General features: G+C 44.0%; 1 protein-coding gene and 1 pseudogene across 2 annotated transcripts in view; both read left to right on the top strand.

Annotated features, from left to right (window-relative positions):
• The window catches only part of LOC126259968 (tyrosine 3-monooxygenase), a 39,614-nt gene extending 18,078 nt beyond the window's left edge, over positions 1-21,536 (top strand). For both annotated transcript variants that reach the window (XM_049957085.1, XM_049957084.1), the window contains exons 5-11: positions 1,177-1,322; positions 3,193-3,376; positions 5,347-5,503; positions 5,589-5,785; positions 7,735-7,870; positions 16,803-17,159; positions 19,874-21,536. In XM_049957085.1, the coding sequence (XP_049813042.1) occupies positions 1,177-1,322; positions 3,193-3,376; positions 5,347-5,503; positions 5,589-5,785; positions 7,735-7,870; positions 16,803-17,159; positions 19,874-20,048 (1,352 nt within the window). In that variant the 3' untranslated portion in view covers positions 20,049-21,536. The remainder of the gene's footprint in view (positions 1-1,176; positions 1,323-3,192; positions 3,377-5,346; positions 5,504-5,588; positions 5,786-7,734; positions 7,871-16,802; positions 17,160-19,873) is intronic.
• Positions 8,212-8,329, top strand: LOC126261249 (5S ribosomal RNA; annotated as a pseudogene).
• Positions 21,537-21,761: the final 225 nt, after the last annotated feature.

Genomic DNA, 21,761 nt, shown 5'->3' with positions numbered 1-21,761 from the left:
CGCCGCGCTTTCTCCCAGCACGTCACTCACGGCGAGAGTACCGTCACTCGTACGGCAACGTGCGTGTGTCGAAATTTGCCAGCCATTACCACAAAGGTCTCTGAAACCATTTAGGATGAATAGGGAAAAACAATGCAATTGCAAACGTCGTTTCTGTACATGCAGATCAATGTTCGCAGTAGAGGTGCCCTGTCACGTTACTAGTAATGACGTTACCGAGGGAAGTGTTAACGTCTATCGGATCTGGTTCATAATGTTCTTACCAGCCTCTGAAGAATCTAACTTCTCCGCGGTGGTTTAATGGTTAGCATCGCGCCTTCCCGGGCTAGATTCCTGGACGGATCAGGGATTTTCTTCGCTCGAGGACTGGGCATTTCTTGTCCTAATAATATATCATCTTTATAGACGCCGAAGTGGGGGTTAAATAGACTAGCACCATGCGGCTGAACAACTCCACATAGTATGTCAGACCCACGTGATACCTTCATTTCAGTTCACTCCTACGTTTGAACAGCCAATCACCCTTGTGCGGTTCGTTTGCACAAAAACAGGGTTAAGTTAGGTATTCTGGAATCGGATATAAGACGCAAATTGCATCAGTATTCTTGAGATGGCTTGTCACAGTTTACTGGAATCTCACCAATGGCAAACCACTCTCACCGGATGTAACAGCCAGGAGACTTCCAAGAAGTTTTCTACGACAGTAGCACATTTTTAATTCTTGCAAGGTGTTAAGCAGATACTTCGTACTTATTAGGATCAGGAAAGAACGCAATTTAATATATTTACATCTACACATTCTGATGGAGTCAGCTTCGGGATGAATGAGTCCTCTCAAGAGCAGGCGTTATAGATGAGGTGCATTTTCTCCATAATCTAACAATTTTCAGCAGCTATCCTCAGAGCTTTAGATACCACACAGTACTTGACATTTAGAGAACTCGTGTATGAGAGAGTAATTTGAAATGTCTTCCTACGTCAAGAAGTAAGTTTCTAAAATAACACGTAATATAAACATAATGAGCCAGTTGTGAGATACCTATTTCTTCAATTCACGTCGATTGTATTGATATCCCTAAATGCAGAAGAGTAATAACAGCTGTAGTTCAGTTTGAGCTAACCATAGCCACACTTATTCGAGGAGCTGTGATGTGACGTATCCCTGGTGTGGTGCAGATGCGGAGATGACCGAGGAAGAAGTGCTGCTCGCGAACGCGGCCGGCGAGAGTGCAGAAGCAGAGCAGGCCATCCAGAAGGCAGCGCTCGTACTGCGCATGCGCGAGGGGCTCGGTTCTCTCGCCAGGATCCTCAAGACCATAGAGGTAAGTCTGTCCCAGAGCGATTAAACTAAGGCAATACTTGCGGATTTTTGTGTTGGCTCATAAGTCATCTGAAAACGGTTCACAAATTACATAAAATTCAGGTTCACGTAAATCTGCCAATAGACGGTTACAATTAATTCGTCAAGATTCTTTAGGCTAACAAAGCGCGCTTAACTCTTCGAATAGCCCGGTGAAAGAAGAGAGCGAAACAGTCAAAACAGTGGTGAGGAAACCTTTGATTCGTTGCCAGATGACCTTTCTCCGCCCGCAGCTGGAGGCGTTTGGCATTAGCTGTCTCATAGCCCACGTGTCCTGTGATCCGCAATTAATTACTTAGCACTTTATCTACCGTTAAAACAATAACACGGAGCTTCATTTTAAACTCATTCCATTTCGGTCAGAAAGTGTCTGCAGCATACGAAGATTGATATTAAGTCATTTAGAGTTCTGCTTCGGGTCCTTAGCCAGATATAAGCTGCATTTAAATGTCTTGGTTGTAGTTAATTGCTGAATCAGTCATGCATTGTAAAACTAAGAACTACCCATTAAGTCCTTACTTATGCGTGTAAGCAGTCGTGCAACTGTGTCTTCATCTGCACGTCAGTTAATCGATGATTATAAAGATAGAAATTTTTCTGCTTCAACATGGTTTCATGAGATCCTGCTACGTGATGGGAACGATTCCTAGAACTTGGTCAGCAGATACAACCGGAACCAGAGAATGTCGGACAGAGGCTAGAATGTCTGTTTGAAAATATCGAACTGACAGCCTTTGGACTGGTGGATACTTCTCAGTCCCTCGCGTAAAACAGTGAGTCCAGATACATTGTAGTTGTGCAGTAAGACGAACGTAGTGTTACGGTAAAGAGATTGTAAACCCATTTTCTCGAGACAGGTAAAGGTTGCGTTTGTACGTGAACCGCTTCCTAGCAGCAACATGTATATGCGTAGCTTAGTTCTCACAAAACCTAGTAGTTTCGTTTGCAAACGCGTTACGCGTTTAACCAGCGGGCCCGTTTCCTTGTTGATCGGTCTCGTTGATACGTTCAAAAAATGGTTCAAATGGTTCTGAGCACTATGGGACTCAACATCTGTGGTCATCAGTCCCCTAGAACTTAGAACTACCTAAACCTAACTAACCTAAGGACATCACACACATCCATGCCCGAGGCAGGATTCGAACCTGCGACCGTAGCAGTCGCGCGGTTCCGGACTGCGCGCCTAGAACCGCTAGACCACCGCGGCCGGCATTGATACGTTAACTGTAACGTTAACTAGATTGGGAAGAGGACCTGAATGTCAGCAGAACGTGAGGCCTGCCTCATTTGGAGAAAACTACAGTGAAGCGATTGGGCATGAGTTTGTTGAACCATGCTCAAGTGATTGGAGGACGTGTAGTTATACCTCGGTCCTCCCGAGTTCCAGCTAGGTATTTTAACCTCGGGTTCAATTGGCGTCACTCTGAAATTTGTTACATTCAGAAAGAAAAGTGCTTCCCGTCACGAACCACGAATATTTTCATAACAGTACAAACAGTTAGTTTGTTCGCTGGAATTAATTGCTAGACAAAGTGTAGCTTGCTACTATTGGCAAAGATAAGTATTTGGGGCAAAGAATTTTAATATATTGGTAAGGTCATCTCGCAATCCTCAAGTAAGACAGTATTGTGTAGTGTTAATTTAAAATTTCGCGAGAATAAATTACACGTTTTCCACATGTGTGTAAAGTTTACGACCTTCATGGCTTTCTTCAAAATTGTTGCCCGAAACTGTTGCTAAAGAGTCGTGCAAAATCAGATAATTAGTGAATAAAATTTCTCTAAATTTTAAGACTTAATAAGTGTCACTGACCGCCTCGTCTTACCCGGCAGAACTTCAAGGGCCAGGTGTGCCACCTGGAGACGCGCGAGTCGCGGCAAGAGTGTGGCAGCCTGGACGTGCTGGTGCGCGTGTCGATGACGCGACAGGCGCTGCTCCTGCTGCTTCGCTCGCTGCGCCAGAGCGCCGCCCTCTCCGCCGTCACGCTCATGGCAGACAACAGCGTCAGCATCAAGGGTGAGTCTGCGTCACTCACCTCCTGTACAGCTCGGCAAATGACGTGTGTGTGTGTGTGTGTGTGTGTGTGTGTGTGTGTGTGTGTGTGTGTGTGTGTGTATATATTCACACACGTCCGTGCTCGGAAGGAGAACACAAGTGTCCCAGCCCGATTCCCCAGAACCTGCGCTCAGTGGAGGAAGGATCAAAATAAGCTACCGGCCGACCGTTGTGGCCGAGCGGTTCTAGGCGCTTCAGTCTGGAACCACGCGACCGCTACGTTGCAGGTTCGAATCCTGCTTCGGGCATGGATGTGTGTGATGTCCTTAGGTTACTAAGGTTTAATAGTTCTAAGTGCCTGCTAGCGAGAAAACGCGCCAACCGAAGTAGCGGTGCAGGGGCTAGCGTAGCGGTTGCCCAGTCTTTTGGCCAGTGTTCGAAATCAGATTAATTTTCTTCAGTTTCTCGTTTATCTACCGAGGTCCGTATTTTATTGCACAAATATTTTGCGGTGAATATTAAAATAACATTCTTATTTGTCTAATTGCCCCTGAATGAATTAAAGTAATGAATGAGAGAATTTTTTGAAATGATTTGCGGTGAAATTCCTGTGGTTTCGTCACAACATACAGTTTTCACAAATATAATCAGCTATTCGCTATCTGTCGCGAAATTGCTGCCCAGCGTGAAGTCTTCGGCACTATCAACGATGTTTCTTCCCAGAGAGATCCAAAAGAAAGGTGGCCTGATAAACCTGGCTTCGAGCAGTGTCGTTCAGAATTTCTGTCCAGAACGTAGCAACGATTGGTATCATCCAGCAATACAGCAAATCTTCCTGAATAATATACACAAGAATGAAATATAAAAAGTTAATACAAGAACTGGCGTAAGAATGAAATGTAAGAGTAAGGATTTAAAAATTGTAAACCTTGACAAATCATACCCACATACGTAATAAACATAAGCCAGTTATTGTGAAACATTTGTAATTTTATAATTAATATAATACCCTTGTCTCCCCAAACTTGGAAAAAAACATTCTATTTACCCTCTACGAACATAGGTACATGATATTAAAAAATAAACAGTAATCAGGTTTTGAATACAGAAAGCACAACTGATGTCGCGACGCTAGCCACTGTGCAACCACTTTCGATGAACTTACTGTGCGCTAAAAGGCACCTACGGCACCTAGAAAACTTTGAGTATCTAGGGTAAGCAGAGACCCGTGTTAGCTTATCTTTGAAACATGCCTTTATTTCAAGCAATTCATCCTCTTGGATCGAGATTGTAAATAGTGTAGGCAAAGTACTGTAATCACAAGTTAGAGATACGTCTTAGTGGCCCCAGTAAAATTTCGTTACGTACGCATCAACTGTGACAAGACAGCAAAAATTTTTATTACTTAGCACGGCTGTAACCGTACATGACTGCGTAGACGATAAAACAGACTGCACATTTCGAGTATGCTTCTCAGAACCGTCCTGTCTAGTGATGCAGAGCTAAATGTTTGGGTCGCGTGATAAATAGTTCTGCGGTTGATAGATTTTTTTTTTTCGGGTTTCTCAACGCTGCGAGACATTTCAGTGACGCAGAAACTAATTCAGTTACCTGGAAAAAATTTCCTGTTAGCATTCACTAATGAAAAAAATCTGAAGGTATTTACATACAAATGAACGGCTGCTGCCAAAATTGGTTACAGGCACTAACTTACGGAAACAAAAGTTGTAGTTAGGCAATTTCAATAATGCCACAAATTAACTGGGTTTCTTGTCAAAAAAATGGTACCCCCTGAACGAAACAGCCACCACGGAAAAAATGACTGCGCATAAACGACGCAGCTTAAAGGCTGGTGTTTTTTTACATCAAAGAAAAACTTGTCTTCAGGAAGTTTGGCCGCTTGCTGTGAAATTTGCATTTTATTTATAATCGTCTTGGCTTGTTGAAAGCGGCGTGACGGTATTGACAACGGATGTGTGCTTGTTCCACAGATCCGTGGTTTCCGCGCCACGCCAGCGACCTGGACAACTGCAACCACCTGATGACAAAGTACGAGCCAGAGCTGGACATGAACCACCCGGGCTTCGCCGATAAGGTGTACCGCGAGCGCAGGAAGATGATAGCCAACATCGCGTTCGCCTACAAGTAGTGAGTACCTCTCCCCAGATAGCTTTTCTGCCTTGCCGCACTGCTGCCGTGTGCAACTGTCTGAGACACTGGTTCTCGTCCACAGCGGAGACCCGATCCCCCGCATCGAGTACACGCCCGAGGAGACGGCCACGTGGAAGCAGGTGTTCCGCGCCACCATCGAGCTGCTGCCAAAGTACGCGTGCGTCGAGTACCGACGCGTCTTCAAGCTGCTGCAGCAGGCCGGAATCTTCACCGAGGAGCGCATCCCCCAGCTCGAGGAGATGTCCAACTTCATGAGCAGTGAGTACAGCACTCGTGCGTCGGTGCAGCCTACGCTTCTCGCAATAACGCGTGGAGAAATCAATATTAAAATCTTTCACGACCGCTAAGTATTTCTGAAATGGCAAGCCTAGGCGATGTAGTGTTTCATAATCACACTAGTTTCCAAACGGTATGCAAGACAGGTTTCAGCAAGACTCTAAAGCACAACATTCACTTAGTCTAGTTATTTCACAATTCATGTTCAAGGAGACTTTCACTTGGCAAGACGAAAATGCCTCTAAAAGAAAATTATCAGAACAATGTAAAAACAATGTAAAATTTAGGTTCAAAAGTGTTCGGGAGTAAAAAGCTACTATTCTCAGAATAAAGATAACTGGCTTTAAGCTAACTTTATCGAAGCTTTCAGTAAAGTTACTAAAACAATACACGTCCATAAAGGGTTTGGGTAATACGGTCATTCACTAACAGACCGGCTGTGTTGCTGTCTAAGAATCGCAAACCCATACGCAGCATTTCTGTCTACACTGGAACCTCAATAATACAATGTTTACTTCAGCTACTGTTAATTTCTTCTTAAATTCACTTCCGCCGAGTTCCGAAATGTCAACAGAATTAGTTAGAAACATCGGACGTAGACTTCGACTGGATCTGAAAGAGGAAATACACAGGTTTCCTTTCTGGAAACTACCACAGCAATCAGTCTTCAAAAACTGAGCGGGAACAGCAGCAAATATCGATAAATTGATTAGATAAGAACTAGGATGAAGTCACTACTGTACCACGACCTTCATTTATTGCAGTTTGACTGTCCGGCACATGTGAAGTTACCTTCAACAAACGTATCACCTGATGATGAATTTAAAACCCTGAAAGAACTAGGTAAAATACGTAGTGATAGTTTGAGCGAAATATTCTTACATTAAGTTACAAATAAAATGTCAATGTGTTACGGCCATATCAAAAATTCTAGCGCCAAGTTTATTCCGTCATCAGTCTTATGACTGATTTCATTAGATTAATTATTCATTCCATAGACCCATAAACGAAGGAATCATGCTGGGTGTGGAACATGTCAGATACACACATTACAAAAATGTAATTAGAAAAACTTGAGTTTCATTAATTTTAATGATGATCAAACAGTAAAATTATGTACATGAATTAAATTTAAACTTCTAACATTTACGGGTTTAATGCTTACATCTGCTTTCATCAAATCCATCATTCAGACATTTGCTAGTTTCTTGGCTATTACAACCAAGTATTGTCAAAAATTATTCATTTCAGTGATCCTCAGTTAAGAACAGTCAGATTATGTACAAGACTTAAAATTAAACCTCCACTGTTTACAGACTTAAGACTTACATCTGCACATGACACCCCCCACTATTTCCCCTGCAGTATAAACTTGTTTACCTCAGAATAACTTAGACCAAAAGCCTACATTAATAAATGAATGTATTTTGCCTATTTCTTGCCCTCTCACGCTCCCTACAGCACAATGGAAGCTGATCTGCGATGTTTTATCATACGCACTATTGTCCTGTACCACCTTGCTTCCTTTCGTCGCCGATTCTGCGCAGAACCTCTGCATTTCATATCAATTCACCAGATTTTCAGTATCCTCTTACAGCACCACGTCTCAAATTCTTAGTCTCATTTCGGTTTTCCCCACAGTCGACGACTCAATTCCATATAATGCTGCACTACAAACGGATATTCTGTTAAACATACTCCACAAAGCCTAGCTTTGGTACTACTATTTTAATGACTACTGCTCTGTATTTTGCTGTACTCTGTGCACAGTCTTGTAGTTACTTCATTCTATTTAAAAGATCTTGTAATGATCCCTGACTTCCATTGAGGATCACATACCCTTCCACTGTGTTGTTTATCCTACACCTGGACCTCCCTGCCATTGCCCGCCGAGTCGCTCGCCATTAGCCGGCCTGCTCGCCTGCCCGCAGAGCACACGGGCTTCCGGCTGCGACCTGCCGCCGGGCTCCTGACGGCGCGCGACTTCCTGGCCAGTCTGGCGTTCCGCATCTTCCAGAGCACGCAGTACGTCAGGCACACCTCGTCGCCCACGCACACTCCTGAACCGTGAGTATCTCGCATCTGTCTCTGCTCAGCGTTTGTGCCTTTCATCTGCCTATCAACGAACATTTCTTACAGATTAACGGCAATGTTCCATTGCTTCATTTTAGACGGGGACCTTCAGCTTGCTTGCAGTAGCTAGCTTGGTTACAACCGTAAATCTATCGTCAGCCAATCTTAAATTTCTAGGTTGCCAATTAACTCCTGTGTGGAATATTGTTTTCATAAATTTAATTCAAAATCTATCAAACACTAAACTGCTAAGAGTTTAAATGTTGCCAAAATTTACAGCGCGATTTCTTTGTATTCCTTACTAGGAATAACTTGTTACCGTGTTACACATCTTCGGCAACGGCCTTACCGCAGTGGATACACCGGTTCCCGTTAGATCACCGAAGTTAAGCGCTGTCGGGCGTGGCCGGCGCTTGGATGGGTGACCATACGGGCCATCATGCGCAGTTGTCATTTTTCGAGGTGCACTCTGCCTCGTGATGCCAATTGAGGAGCTACTCGACCGAATAGTAGCGGCTCCGGTCACAGAAAAATCATAGCGACCAGGAGAGCGGTGTGCTGACTACTCGCCCCTCCTATCCGCCTCCTCAGCATAGGATGATATGGCGGTCGGATGGTCCAGATGGGCCACTTGAGGCCTGAAGATGGAATGCTTTCTTACACATCTTCAGTGCCACAGTAAATAGAGGAGAAACTTTCTTACCCTCGTGTGTGTGCCTTCTCGAGAACTGAGAATTCTGTTAAAGCTATCGTAAAACACTCATGACTCGTTACTGAGGTAAGTTATGCCCCACTTGTCAAGTGTGAAAGTCTGACCACAACATGTTACGGGACTATCGTCCAATTATCAACCGCTTAAAATTTCTATGCACCGCCAAAAGTAAAAACCTTGCAGTTTCAAGCCGAGCTTGAGTAGAACACACAAGCTGTCGCAAGAGGAGTTTAATGTTAGACAATGCATGTCTGCCACTGGGTTTCTACTTACGTTGCCTTTATAATGGAATAACGCAGCCCCGAAACATGCCGTGGTGAAAATTACACGTTAGACAACTGGTGCGTGGCTGGCTCTGAGCACTATGGGACTTAACATCTGTGGTCATCAGTCCCCTAGAACTTAGAACTACTTAAACCTAACTAACCTAAGGACATCACACACATCCATGCCCGAGGCAGGATTCGAACCTGCGACCGTAGCAGTCGCGCGGTTCCGGACTGAGCGCCTTAACCGCGAGACCACCGCGGCCGGCAACTGGTGCGTAACTTCGTAAGTACCGAACAGTAGAATTATGCTGAAGCTCCGTTTAAGTAGCGGATAGTTTAACAGCTTGGGTGACCATAAAAATTCTTTCTCTACGACAAGATATCAACCTGAGCAACAGAAAAAGGCTGTCTCAAGAAGCAGGCTTCTGCTCTGGAGTTACAGAAATATTTGGGTTGGGCTATTCTTAATAAGTTGTAATACGGAGATAATGTCATGATAAAAATGTAACTGGTTCATGCAAGAGTTAGTGTGCAACTGTTACAAAAAACTTGTTTCTACAACATTTAATTATATTTGGGCTGGCAACATCACGGTGTCACTTCTTTCTACTTAGTGAAAAGAAAAACTGACTTCCCTAATTCCTCCTCAGTCCTTCGTAAGCCACATCAGGACGACAAATTTTAAATTTAGAAGTACCCCATTTGTTGGATGTAGATGCAAACACGTGAAAGCGATGTGCCATGATAATCAAAGGAAACTTCAGCATGAAAAAGTAACCTTATATTTTGAAGAACTGTCCTTGCCACAGTAAGTATTCCTGCGATAGCTTCATACTAAGCTTTCCAGACCGTCATTAATAATTCAATGTGCCAGTTACGGTGTTCATACGGGTGAGAACTACTCTTCAAAGCAACACTATTCACGCATCATAAACTAAAACTAGGGAAGTAAATAAAAGTGTAATTCGAAATAGCGATTTTACGCTGAAAAGGAAAAAAATCAGATGTCTGGACTGTACATGCACCGTAAAATGTGTTATCTAGAAGACGGGAAACACGATAAACAAATTAAAATGGACCGAGTTCAGAGAATTCAGTTAACTAAAGACCGGTGGACGGTCCAGTAACGACTGTGATAAGCGAATGGTGGTGATGTCGGGAGGTCGCCTTTCGAAGAAAACACGCCATCGACTGGAAATCCCTGTCACAACACATCAGCCGAACACCTGCCAAGAGTTAGACAGAAAACGCTTCCTTTATAGCACTAACGAAATATGAAATTCGTTAGCCTTAAAAAAATACTCAGTTAACCAAATAATACAATAACTTAAGCTAAATCTTTCTATAATAGGACAGACTGAGAACTTTCAGAGAAATGCAACAAAATGGAAGCTCCGTGAAGATAGTTTCCTTTGAGAATCTGTCAATAACTGTTTCATATTGTGGTAGACGTTTACTAGAACGCCGTCCCTGCAAATGTAAAGATGTCAATTTCGAAATACTCCATTACGGAAATGACCTGAGCGTCGTTTAGATACTCTCTCCCATCACATAATCAACCCTGGAAACTGCCACTTGGAGTGACGCTAAGTTGGAAACATGTGAGCGGGGAAATGATCTCAGTTTAAAGCATTAGACGTAATTTGTTTGTTTGGTTGTCTTGTTACAAGAGATTCTCCTTCGATTACGCTCGACTGTAACGTAAAATAAAAGTAATTACATTGTCAGAAACCTCAAACAGCAATGTTTTATCGGGTCTGTAAGAGGTTTCAAATCTCCAAACTAATTCCTAAAACCATCTGCGATTGCAGATTCAGAGGCCACCCATTGCTTTGTTGCGTCCTTGTGAGGGTTAAAAATTGCTTACATGCACGCACTGGTTATTAGTTGAAACGTACGGCTGCAATTAAAGTACAAGCAGTTGGTATAAACATAAACCGTGCGCTTTCAAAGGAAACGAATGTGCAGGATTTCTAATGAATGCATTTTTAGAATATGCACCTCATACCTTCTACTTGTCCCAGAAGCTAATATGACTTACGCTGCTGAAGAGATTAAATGTTTTTAACTTGTGTACCTTTAAGACATCCGACATTAAACTGGTGCTTCCTGATCTGACCAAAAAAGTGTTCCATTAAATCTTAGGACATTTTTCCCGAAACTTCTTAGTTACAAATAAAAAGGAATAAAGAATATAAATGTTGACAGAATAAGACAACTAAAGTTTTAAAACCGAAAAAAATGTGCAAAAACATTTGCTAGGATACTTTAGCACAGAAGCAGGAAACTTAAACTCCAGCTCCAATGAGTGTTGCTGACATGCAGTGATCTTGCACTGACTCGATCGGTCAAGAAGAGAACAAGTTGTAGGTTGTTCTGCACTAAAACTACACAGGTTGCTGGATACTGAGTATCCCCCCTCAAGATTAGCTTTTAGTCTTGTTTCTCTCCGCAGTCTGGAGTTCCAGAGAAGGAAAAGAACCGTGCACTCCCCTTAGAAATGTTTATTGCGTAATGACGAAGGTAAAAGAACTTAATGGAGTGTTCAAAATTGACCAACACGAATGTGGAAACTCCAACGAACTCAGTACGCGTAGGCGCACACTGCACCACACCATAAGTTTTCGCACTCTGCCTAAAAAAATATTTCATTTTTGTGTCAAACCTAACAAGCTAACACAAATCGAATCGGTTGGCTCACAGAAAGAAATTAGGGCATTTCTCTTCCAGCTGGGAATATCGCCCAAAGTAACAGAGAGCGGGAGTTGGGCGCAGAACTGGTAGAGGGCGAAGGCTTGCCCCCGCCCCGCCCAGCTCCCCAGGGACGAACAAAAGAAAGAGCCGGGCTGCAGCTCAATCTGAGCCGCTACTCTCAATTAACGACCCACGCAAGCCGTCCCTCGGAGGCCGATCAGAAAAATTGCCCGATCAGAGGCTAATAAGATTCTCAAAGAGAATGCGCCGTATTTTCTTCCTTTTCCTCTTTCAGCTCTTCAATGCTGAAATGCCTTCAGGCAAAAATTTCTGACGGAGAAGTCTTTTGAGAATTCAGCTATCACAGGACACGAACTGATTTATGTCCAGAAAACTTCATACCTACCGTTTTACGCACTTGTCAATAAAAAGAACACAACATTTAACGTGTGTCGAGCTAATGTAACAACGTTTGCCGCAATACATTCCGTTCTGGAATGGAAAAAAATGCATTCGTAATTGGAGAAATAATTTTCGTGCCCTTGAGGAAAACTTAGGTATCATTGTGACTTGCCTACCAGTCTAGTGAAATTATTTTTGCATCTGAGAAGTCAAATAGTATGACGGAGACGGATGAGTCTTTACAGATTTTTCTGTGGATCTGCATCTGTTTGCCGAATTAAAGGAAACTCCATCCAGATAAAAACTGAGAATCTAATGATGGTACCAAGTCAGAGCGTATAGGACATCTTGTGCACTTAAGTTTATGCAAAAAGTTTGAAGAGTCGTGTCGTTCCAATCACGAATGAAAGTTAAAAATCGTCGTAAATGTTTTCGATGTCCACTTCTAGTTGCTTTGTGTGTATATTATACAAGGTACGACACGAAAAGTTTAGCTCCTTCACAAATGCCTGAACGTCAGTCGCTCTCGTAAGAAAGGTATAGATTTCTGTACCTCTTCATAGTTTCTCATCAAATAAGCAATATCTTCTTTCAGTCAAACTATGCAAGCTTCATTACTGACATATTTTATGGGCATCAGTCCACGGTCCACAGCATACTTCTTTAATCTTCCAGTGTCGGAGGCATAAGGTGTAAACGACTCGGGAAGCAGCTAATAGCAAATAAGCTCAGCAAGCGGAACTGTTTCCACACGATGATCAGTTCGTGACGTCATTACATCGTTGCCTAAGTTTGGGGAGTTGCGCCGACGTTTCTTGGTTTTTAGCTTCTAGTGTGGAATAGTTGACACTGTTCTATCACCAAGACCCACAATTTGTCTACTTTAATAGCAAAGAATTGAAAGTTGTTTCTTGAGCTTCTGAATTCCTATGGCCTCTATATGCTAATGTGCTAACGATTAGATCTTGGTAAAACCAGTGTCAGAAACGAATTTTGTTGTTTCTTTATTACAATGCGCTAATATTTGGACGCTGCAAAGAACCAACGCCAACCAGTTGCCACCGCAGGCGTACACAAAATCCTTTGCACTTGCGGTGAAATGTGCATAACTACGAAAATAAGCGTCAACACTCGCCGTAAGAAATAAGAGCAATTGGTACCTGGGTAATGCGGATAAATCAGCAGTAGCAGAACATGCACTGGGACCGGGGAACCACACATTCTGATACTGCGGTTTCATCAAGATCTAATCATTACTACGCTAGGATGCAGCGAGGTCGTCGAAAGTCTGTAATAGATCACTGAAATTAGACATATTGTGGGCCTTAGTGTTAAATAAAACAAACGCGCCAACTCTTCCTCACTACAAGCTCTAAAACACAGTTCGGTGCTATTTCGCGGTGGTAGGCAGCGGTCTGATATCACGAACCTACTGTTGTGTGGATACTTATAAACAGCTCGGTTTTATGAGGTTTAAGACCAACTTCTATGTCCTTAAAGTTTCTGAAATCCCGGGCAGTGGAAGATGTTGGTCAAAGAATGCCTTGGACCACGGATTAATACGCAATAAATATTAGCAATGAAATGTCATAAAATGTTAGTGATATCCGCAAAAGAAAGAGATGCCTCCCGTTCAAACACAAATGTGTGTAGAGAGAACAAATATTTCCTCAAAGAATTTGCACGAATTAGTAGCAAACGCACTGAATATGGTTAAGATTTTCAGAGATGATAAACAAATTTAAATACGAAGATTATTAAAGTTCTAAGTAGTAAGATACCAACAATTTTGTCTGAAGCATTTTTAACGTCCAAATTGTTTAAACAAGGCCCGTAACTTTCCCAAAGAGGAAGTCTGCTCACAAACTGCTTTCACTCCTTTCACACAGGGCTTTCAGCTGCGAAGACTGCAGCAATGTGGCTTCGCGTCACACAGCAAAGTAGCAGTTTCGCTTCATCCTCTGGAGATTGTTCCGTTCCGCCCTCCTTTCTGAACTGTTCTCCCGTGACAGGAACATCATCACGCCGCATGCAATCGAATTACGTGGAAGCAGCGACTGGAATGACATCGCTAAAAGCCCGGGGTTAATTGGCCGTCAGTGGGGCGCTAGATGAGGAGGGATCCATTACGGGCGCGCTAATGCAATCACGGCGGGCAGCCAGCCAGCCAGCCGGCTGGCCCGGCGCGCCGTGTTGTTGCAACCCGCGCCAGCCCGCCACGCTGGACTGCGCCCCGCTGCTAGCTCCTTCAAGCTCGCTCGGAAGAGTTTTCTTTCTGCCTTCCCCTTCCCCTCATCCCCTCATCCCCTCATCCCCTCAGTTATAAAGTACAGTAACACAGGCAACTAGCTGCTCTTCCCTCAACCAATTCCACAGGTTGCGAAGTTTAACTTCGCACACTTGCAGGTATTGCTATAACTCTCATAACTTGAGGCTTCAAAACCAAAAATAGACGCGCATCTAAGTGATTTCTTAAGAGCTCAAAGTGCAAATTACCCAATACAATATACTGCAGGGATGCTTTTGCAAAATCTGTCGCAACAGGCTCATTCGCCGTGGCATGTATCCTGTATTAGTGTGTGGCATTTTAGTGATCTGCTCCCAAAGACGTGTTTGAGTACATAATTTAGCTAACGCAGATCTGTGCAGGTATTACTGTGGCACATATTGCCTCAAAAAATAGTTCCTGGTTGGAGATCGTGATTTGACGTTGTACAGTAATTTACCATTTCGGATTGTTTCTAAAATGCTAATGTGCTAAGCGATAAGATTTACTGCCGTTCATTGCGTGGCAACTTGTCATCGTGAGCTCTGGTAAGTTACAATAACTGTTCAACAAAATCTATTTCAAAAATCAGGTAACTAGTACTCGTGTTGTTGAACAAAGGATGCCAGTCTTCGGTCCATGAAACTGGTTTGATGCAGCTCCCCATGCTACTCTATCCAGTGCAACCCTCTTAATTTCCGAATAACTCCTGCAGCCTACACCCTTCTGAATGTTTACTGTATTCAGCTTTGTCTCCCTCTTCGATTTTTACCCCACTCACTTTCCTCCGGTGCTAAAATAATGATCGCTTAATGTCACTAAATGTGTCCTGTCAACCGATGATGCCTTCCTTTAGTCAACTTGTGCCACTAATTTTTTTTTCTCCCAAATTCTGTTCAGTACCTCATTAACTACGGGACCTACCCAGCTAATCTTCAGCATTCTTCATCACCGCATTTCAAAAGCTTTCATTCTCTAGTGTAAACTATCCACTTTCGTACATGGTTACACTCCATTTACATACTTTCAGAAGAGACTTCCTAAAACATCTATAGTCGATGACGGCAATTTTTTCTTCAGAAAAAAGTTTCCGTCCAGTGACAGTCTAAATTTTATAACATCTCTACTTCGGCCATCATCAGTTACTTTGCTGCCCAAATAACAACACTCGTTTATTTTTGTTTCGTATCCTAATCTAATTCTGTCATCACCTGAATTATTTCCACTACACTCCTATATTTTTGTTTAGCTTTTATTGATCATCTTATATGCACTAAAGACCTTGTAGTTCAACTGCTATTGTCCCCTGCTGCCTGTGATAGAATTAGTGACTTCGGCAAACCTCAGTCCTTTCCTTCTTTCTGAACTTAAATACCTACTCGAAAGTTTTTACATTCCTTCAGTGCTTGCTCAGTGTAGAGATTCAGTAACGTCGGGGACAGTCTAAACTTAAAGTGCTTGCCATTCATGTCCCTCGATTATTATAACTATCTGGTTTCCGCACAAGTTGTAAACAGCCTTTAGTTCCCTGTATTTTACCCCTGCTACCTTCAGAGTTTCAAAGAGGGTATTCCACTCAACATTATCCGAAGCTGTCTCTAAGTCTACAAATACTATAAACGTAGGTTTGCTTGTCCTTAACCTAGCTTCTAAGGGAAGTCTGGCGTCGGTATTGCCCTGTCTGTGTTCCTACATTCTCCGCAATCCGAACTGATCTTTCCCGAGGTCGGCTTCTACAACTTTTCCCATCCTTCTGTATTCTTGTTAGTATTTTGCAATCGCGACTTACCGAACTGATGATTCTGTAATATTCACGCCTGTCAGCACCTGCGTTCTTTAGAATTTGAATTATATTCTTTTTGGAGTTTTGAGCGTATTGCGACTGTCCTTACCTCTGTTTAAACGTGAATTCGTTAAAACATAGGAATAGTGGTTCCTAATGGTGACGCATCGCATAAACCCTAACGTAACAAACGAGGTTTTCTGTCTTTGAGAAACTTGCGAGAAATCAGCATAACTGGAGTTCTTAAATCAGTAAACACAGATTGGGCAGTTCTACTTATACATGATTACTCTGCAATTCACATTTAAGTGCTTGGCAGCGGGTTCATCGAACCACAATCATACTATCTCCCTACCATTCCACTCCCGAACAGCGCGAGGGAAAAACGAACACCTAAACCTTTCTGTTCGAGCTCTGATTTATCTTATTTTGATGATCATTCCTATCTATGTAGGTTGGGCTCAACAAAATATTTTCGCATTCGGAAGAGAAAGTTGGTGACTGAAATTTCGTAAATAGATCTCGCCGCGACGAAAAACGTCTTTGCTTTAATGACTTCCATCCCAACTCGCGTATCATATCTGCCACACTCTCTCCCCTATTACGTGATAATACAAAACGAGCTGCCCTTTTTTTTTTTTTTTTTTTGCACCCTTTCGATGTTCTCTTGATAACTTGAAAGTACAAATTACCTTTCCTGGCGCAGTAAACTTCAGAGCATCGCAGAACCGTAATGTCCGGTGACTGATACACAACTGCACAGACCGCGCTCGGCTAAGAGGGCTCGCTTTCTTCCGCAGCGACTGCATCCACGAGCTGATCGGTCACATGCCGCTGCTGGCGGACCCCAGCTTCGCGCAGTTCTCGCAGGAGATCGGCCTCGCCTCCCTCGGGGCGTCTGACGCGGAGATCGAGAAGCTGTCGACGGTGTACTGGTTCACGGTCGAGTTCGGCCTGTGCAAGGAGAAGGGCCAGCTGAAGGCGTACGGCGCCGGGCTGCTGTCTTCTACGCGCGAGCTGCTGCACGCCGTGTCCGACAAGCCCGAGCACCGGCCCTTCGAGCCCTCGCTGACTGCCATCCAGCCCTACCAGGACCAGGATGTGCAGCCCGTCTACTACGTCGCAGAGAGCTTCGAGGATGCCAAGGACAAGTTCAGGTGCGTAAAACTCTCCTCCTCCCACCACAGGCCAGCTCTACAGCGTTTAGCCACTTTGTTTCGCAAATGATTCTAAGAGGTGCCGCAGTAACGCGACACTGGCCTCGTGTTAGATATAGCAGCGGTTCACATTTCCATTCCGCCACCCAGATTTGCCTTCTTTGTGATTTCGGCAAAAATTACAATGACATGCTTTCCACAAGGCTCGGCCGATTTCCTTGCCCAGTCTGAGGTTGAGCTCCTTGTGTAATGACCTGCTACTACCAACTGATAGCACAGTAAATATCTTTTTCACATGTTCCTGTACACACTAGAGTTTGGAGTTCCCATCAAGTACACTATTGCCACTACTATTTGCGAACTTCTCTAATGAATTATGTAACTGCGAACCGCAGAATACGTAATGTACAAACGGATGAGTGTCCTTCCATTCCACTTCAGAGGACGATTCAATACAACCTAGTTTTTATTAAAATGCTGTTAGATCATCCTCAAGGTACTTCAAAGTCACAAATTAACCCAGAATTTCGTGAAAATTTCTAGGTAAACAGCATGTTCATTGGAATGCTGAATATTCTGAAACATTTCCCGCGCAGAAGCTAGTGCTGAAGAAAGTGGTAAAGCATTAAAAAGATGATCGCACATTGCACCAAATTTTGCTTTTCTGTAATAGCCCTAAACTGTTGCACAGCAGCATTCTCTACCGTTATGTGATGCTGATGTATTACTACTCTTAGCCCATCAGTACATTGAAACTTCATGTATTGTCTGCCATCTTCGTTACTCTCCGTAGTTGAAACGAAGCTTCAATTTGTTTACAAAAATGAACCCTCTCCAATCAGTTTATTAAGCAGCTGGTAAGAGGACCAATGCGAAAGATTCAGCAGAATTTACCTAAAACCCAACGTCCTGTAACGCACACAAATTACTTAGTGTAATTATCCGACTGGGAACTGAAATCGTGTCAGTCGGATATACCTGTATACCCCATCAGTCTTAAGATCGGGCTGTATTTGTCGATAAAATTTGGGGCGCTGTGTTTACGATGACTAACCCTGCAGGGCAGAATCGGCCCCCATCCCCGCAAAGAGGAAAACAGCACTCCGTAACGTCTCTGAAGTGCGCAACGCGTGCTTGGAGCGACATTGCGTGCGCTACGCCCGCACTTTCGCCGCACGCAGTGGGCCGGCGGCAGCGCGACTTTCGCCTGTACAGTCCTCGATGGAAACATAGCTCTCGACAGCTATGAGAACACTAGTCACGTGAGACACCAGCTTGCCAACGCGTTACCAGTGGAAAATTGCCACGGGGTGTTACCGCGTTTTTCACCGCACGAATATCCCACAGCAAGTGAGATAGCGATTTTATAATTTCACAGGCGGGCCATAGCTGTTAAATGGTGAAGTTGATCACTTACAGCAGAAATCAGCCGTAGACAGCTGGAAAGGACATTGCCAGAACTGTGAGACTAGAGGAGGGAGGGGGTAATAAATCGAACGAGCATACTGAGAGCTGAATATGTATCTGATATTACTCACTGGTAAATCGGTAGACAAGACGGAAGCTTAAGAGTGTATTAAACCAGTGGAATCACGAAGGGATATAAAAGGAAAAGCCCATCAAACTCCTAAAGTTCCTCAAACGCAATCGTGGACGATTTGTCCTAATTCCTACGAAATGGAACACTCATTGGTGTCGTGATAGTTAAATCTGAACAGAAAAGGATTAAAGAAATGGCTATAGTACGGCTACTTCCTTTCGGCACTCTGGTATCTTGCCGAGGAAAGAACGACAGTTATGAGAGCTAGTAACTAAATGCAACTCAGCCATTAGATACAGAGCTTAAACAGTAGTGGGCTCATTGAAACGTCTACATCTACATACTCCGCAATCCAGAATAAGGTGCGTGGCGGAGGGTACCTCGTACCACAACTAGAATCTTCTCTCCCTGTTCCACTCCCAAACAGAAAGAGGGAAAAATGACTGCCTATATGCGTCTGTACAAGCCCAAACTTCTTGTGGTTGTGGTCTCTCCGCGAAATATATGTTGGCGGCAGTAAAATTGTACTGCAGTCAGCCTCAAATGCTGGTTCTCTACATTTCCTCAGTAGCGATTCACGAAAAGAACGCCTCCTTTCCTCCAAAGACTCCCACCAGATTTCCTAAAGCATTTCCGTAACACTCGCATGATGATCAAACCCACCAGTAACAAATTTAGCAGCCCGCCTCTGAAATGCTTCTATGTCCTCCCTCAATCCGACCTGATAGGGATCCCAAACGCTCGAGCAGTACTCAAGAATAGGTCGTATTAGTGTTTCATAAGCGGTCTCCTTTACAGATGGACCACATCTTCCCTAAAGTCTACCAATGAACCGAAGACGACTATCCGCCTTCCCCACAACTGCCATTACATGCTTGTCGCACTTCATATCGCTCTGCAATGTTCCGATATCGCTCTGCAATATGGTGGTATTTCGCCCAATAAGGACACGTTGGATTGCTTCTGACCAGTTCGTGGCATCAAATCGGAAGGCCTGATCGGGATGGAAGCCATAAGAAAACATTAACATACCGTGGCCCCCTGATACTACCGTTGACCATCCGCTGAATTTAACTGCCACGAGTTGTCAGCACCGACGTGTGCCTTTGGCTTCAGCTACACACGACCGTAAGATTTGAATATGGTGTCTAACGTGTGGTTTCGTGTTCCGCAGGAGGTGGGTAGCCAGCGGCATGTCCCGCAAGTTCGAGGTGCGCTACAACCCGCACACCCAGCGCGTCGAGGTGCTGGACTCCGTGGAGCGGCTGGAGGGCTGCCTCTCGCAGCTCAACCTCGAGATGCTGCACCTCAACAACGCGCTGGCCAAGCTCAAGGCCAACTTCGCTTAAGGGACTCTCCTCGTGACCTCGTTTTCCCTGCACTTCACCACGTACTTAGCGTCCGCATCGTCCCCATCGTTGTACCCACTGTATAGTTCCCGCTCGTAGCCCGCTGCAGATCCAGCGCACGCTAGCGGTGCAGGAGAGACGGCTGCTACCGGTGACTGCTTCCGTCAGACGGGAGTCGAGCGCGCGTCTCTGTCGAGTAGTTGCGACGCTGGCGGGCGGCGCCGCGGCGCAGAGTGGCGAGTGTGACGTCCGTACCGGAGGGCGAGCGCCCCTGTGGGTGGCGCCAGTCCGGTGCGGGCGCCGCAGCGCCCACGTGCCGCCGCGCCCGCCATCTGTTAGCAAACTGCCGCTGCGAGTGACTACCGGGACGCGGCTCGCTGTCTACTAGCAGCGCGTTCTCTGTGCCACTGAAAGGGCCCCGCAATAAGAGATGGGAAATGGGACCAAGTGAGCTACGTACTAGTCTCGAGGCGTGGCTTCTGAGCGCGGCCTGCAGGTCGGCGGCGGAGGACGAGGTACGCGCAACTGTGCGCTGGGGCCCTGACTCCACCCCGCGTATATGTTCATGCGTAAGCTGTCCTTCCCGCTGTGCTGAAAGGCTGTGCCAGGAAGCGCCGAGGTGGGGAGAAGACTATTCAGCAAGCCCGTCTCTCCTCTGCTGTATAAAAAATTAATTAGCTCGTCATTCTCGCCGTCATATCCATTTGTAAATTGTATAAATGTATCACATCTTATGTATTGTAGCTGTAGAACTATTTTATTCTTGGGCGCTTGACCTCCTTCGTGCGTTCGATCTATTTATCTCCAAAATCGTGATCTCGAAATCATTCTAGCTTTCTAACTTCTTTAGTGTGCTGTGTAGAGAAGTGTAATTATCTGGACTTAAACGTAGGCAGTTAAATTATGATTCTTTCCTTACCTACCAGGAGGGTTAAGCGTTACTGTGTGAATGTTTTGTGTGTTTATGCGTGTGAACATAAATGTTTACTGTTTATAATTTAATGTTTTGTTTTTGTAACAATTTTATGGAATGACAGTGTTTGGTTCTTGTCAAATACTTCGTTGTCATATCTCCTATGTATTATTTCACATGGCAATTGCACAATAATTACTGTAAACAATGAAATATTTACTCATGCTATAAAATGCACGTGCACTATCTTTGTTCCTTAGTGAACAGATGTAATTTCAAAGTTACAAAATGTATTCTTCCTTTAAACACTGCATGTAGCTAAGAAGCTGTCAAATCCTGCTTAAGTGCTATAGGTAGCTTCGTCTGTCACACTAGCCAAATGAAATTAGAGGCTATTACTGCATGAAACAAAGCAGAATTGAGACTTGCTGGTGTAGAGTTCTACGATACCCTTATCTGGTTAGATTCTAAGAGCTGTTTTATGCTACGTGCACTAAGTGTCCAAATATCTGCTAGTATTCCATGTGATACGTATGTACCTAATTTATCTTTGCAAATAAAATGCATATATTTAAGCCGAACGTTGTTCTTCAGTCACCTGTCTCTTCCTAAAACCTTGTTAACACGTACCTCAGCTGAGCCACAATCACTCAGTAAATAGAAGTAAATTAGCCCACACGCAAATGTGGAGCAGATTAGAAAATACCTATTGGAAAAATTAAGATCAGATAATAACTGTCGCCTTAGTAGACTAAAATGTAAAGTGTAGAAAAATCTTTGTAAATCGTAAAATATGCGGT

This window comes from Schistocerca nitens, chromosome 5, assembly GCF_023898315.1.
Source record: "Schistocerca nitens isolate TAMUIC-IGC-003100 chromosome 5, iqSchNite1.1, whole genome shotgun sequence".
NCBI lineage: Eukaryota > Metazoa > Arthropoda > Insecta > Orthoptera > Acrididae > Schistocerca > Schistocerca nitens.
Note: the sequence above shows the minus strand (reverse complement) of the source record. Positions and strands in the feature narration are given on the sequence as shown.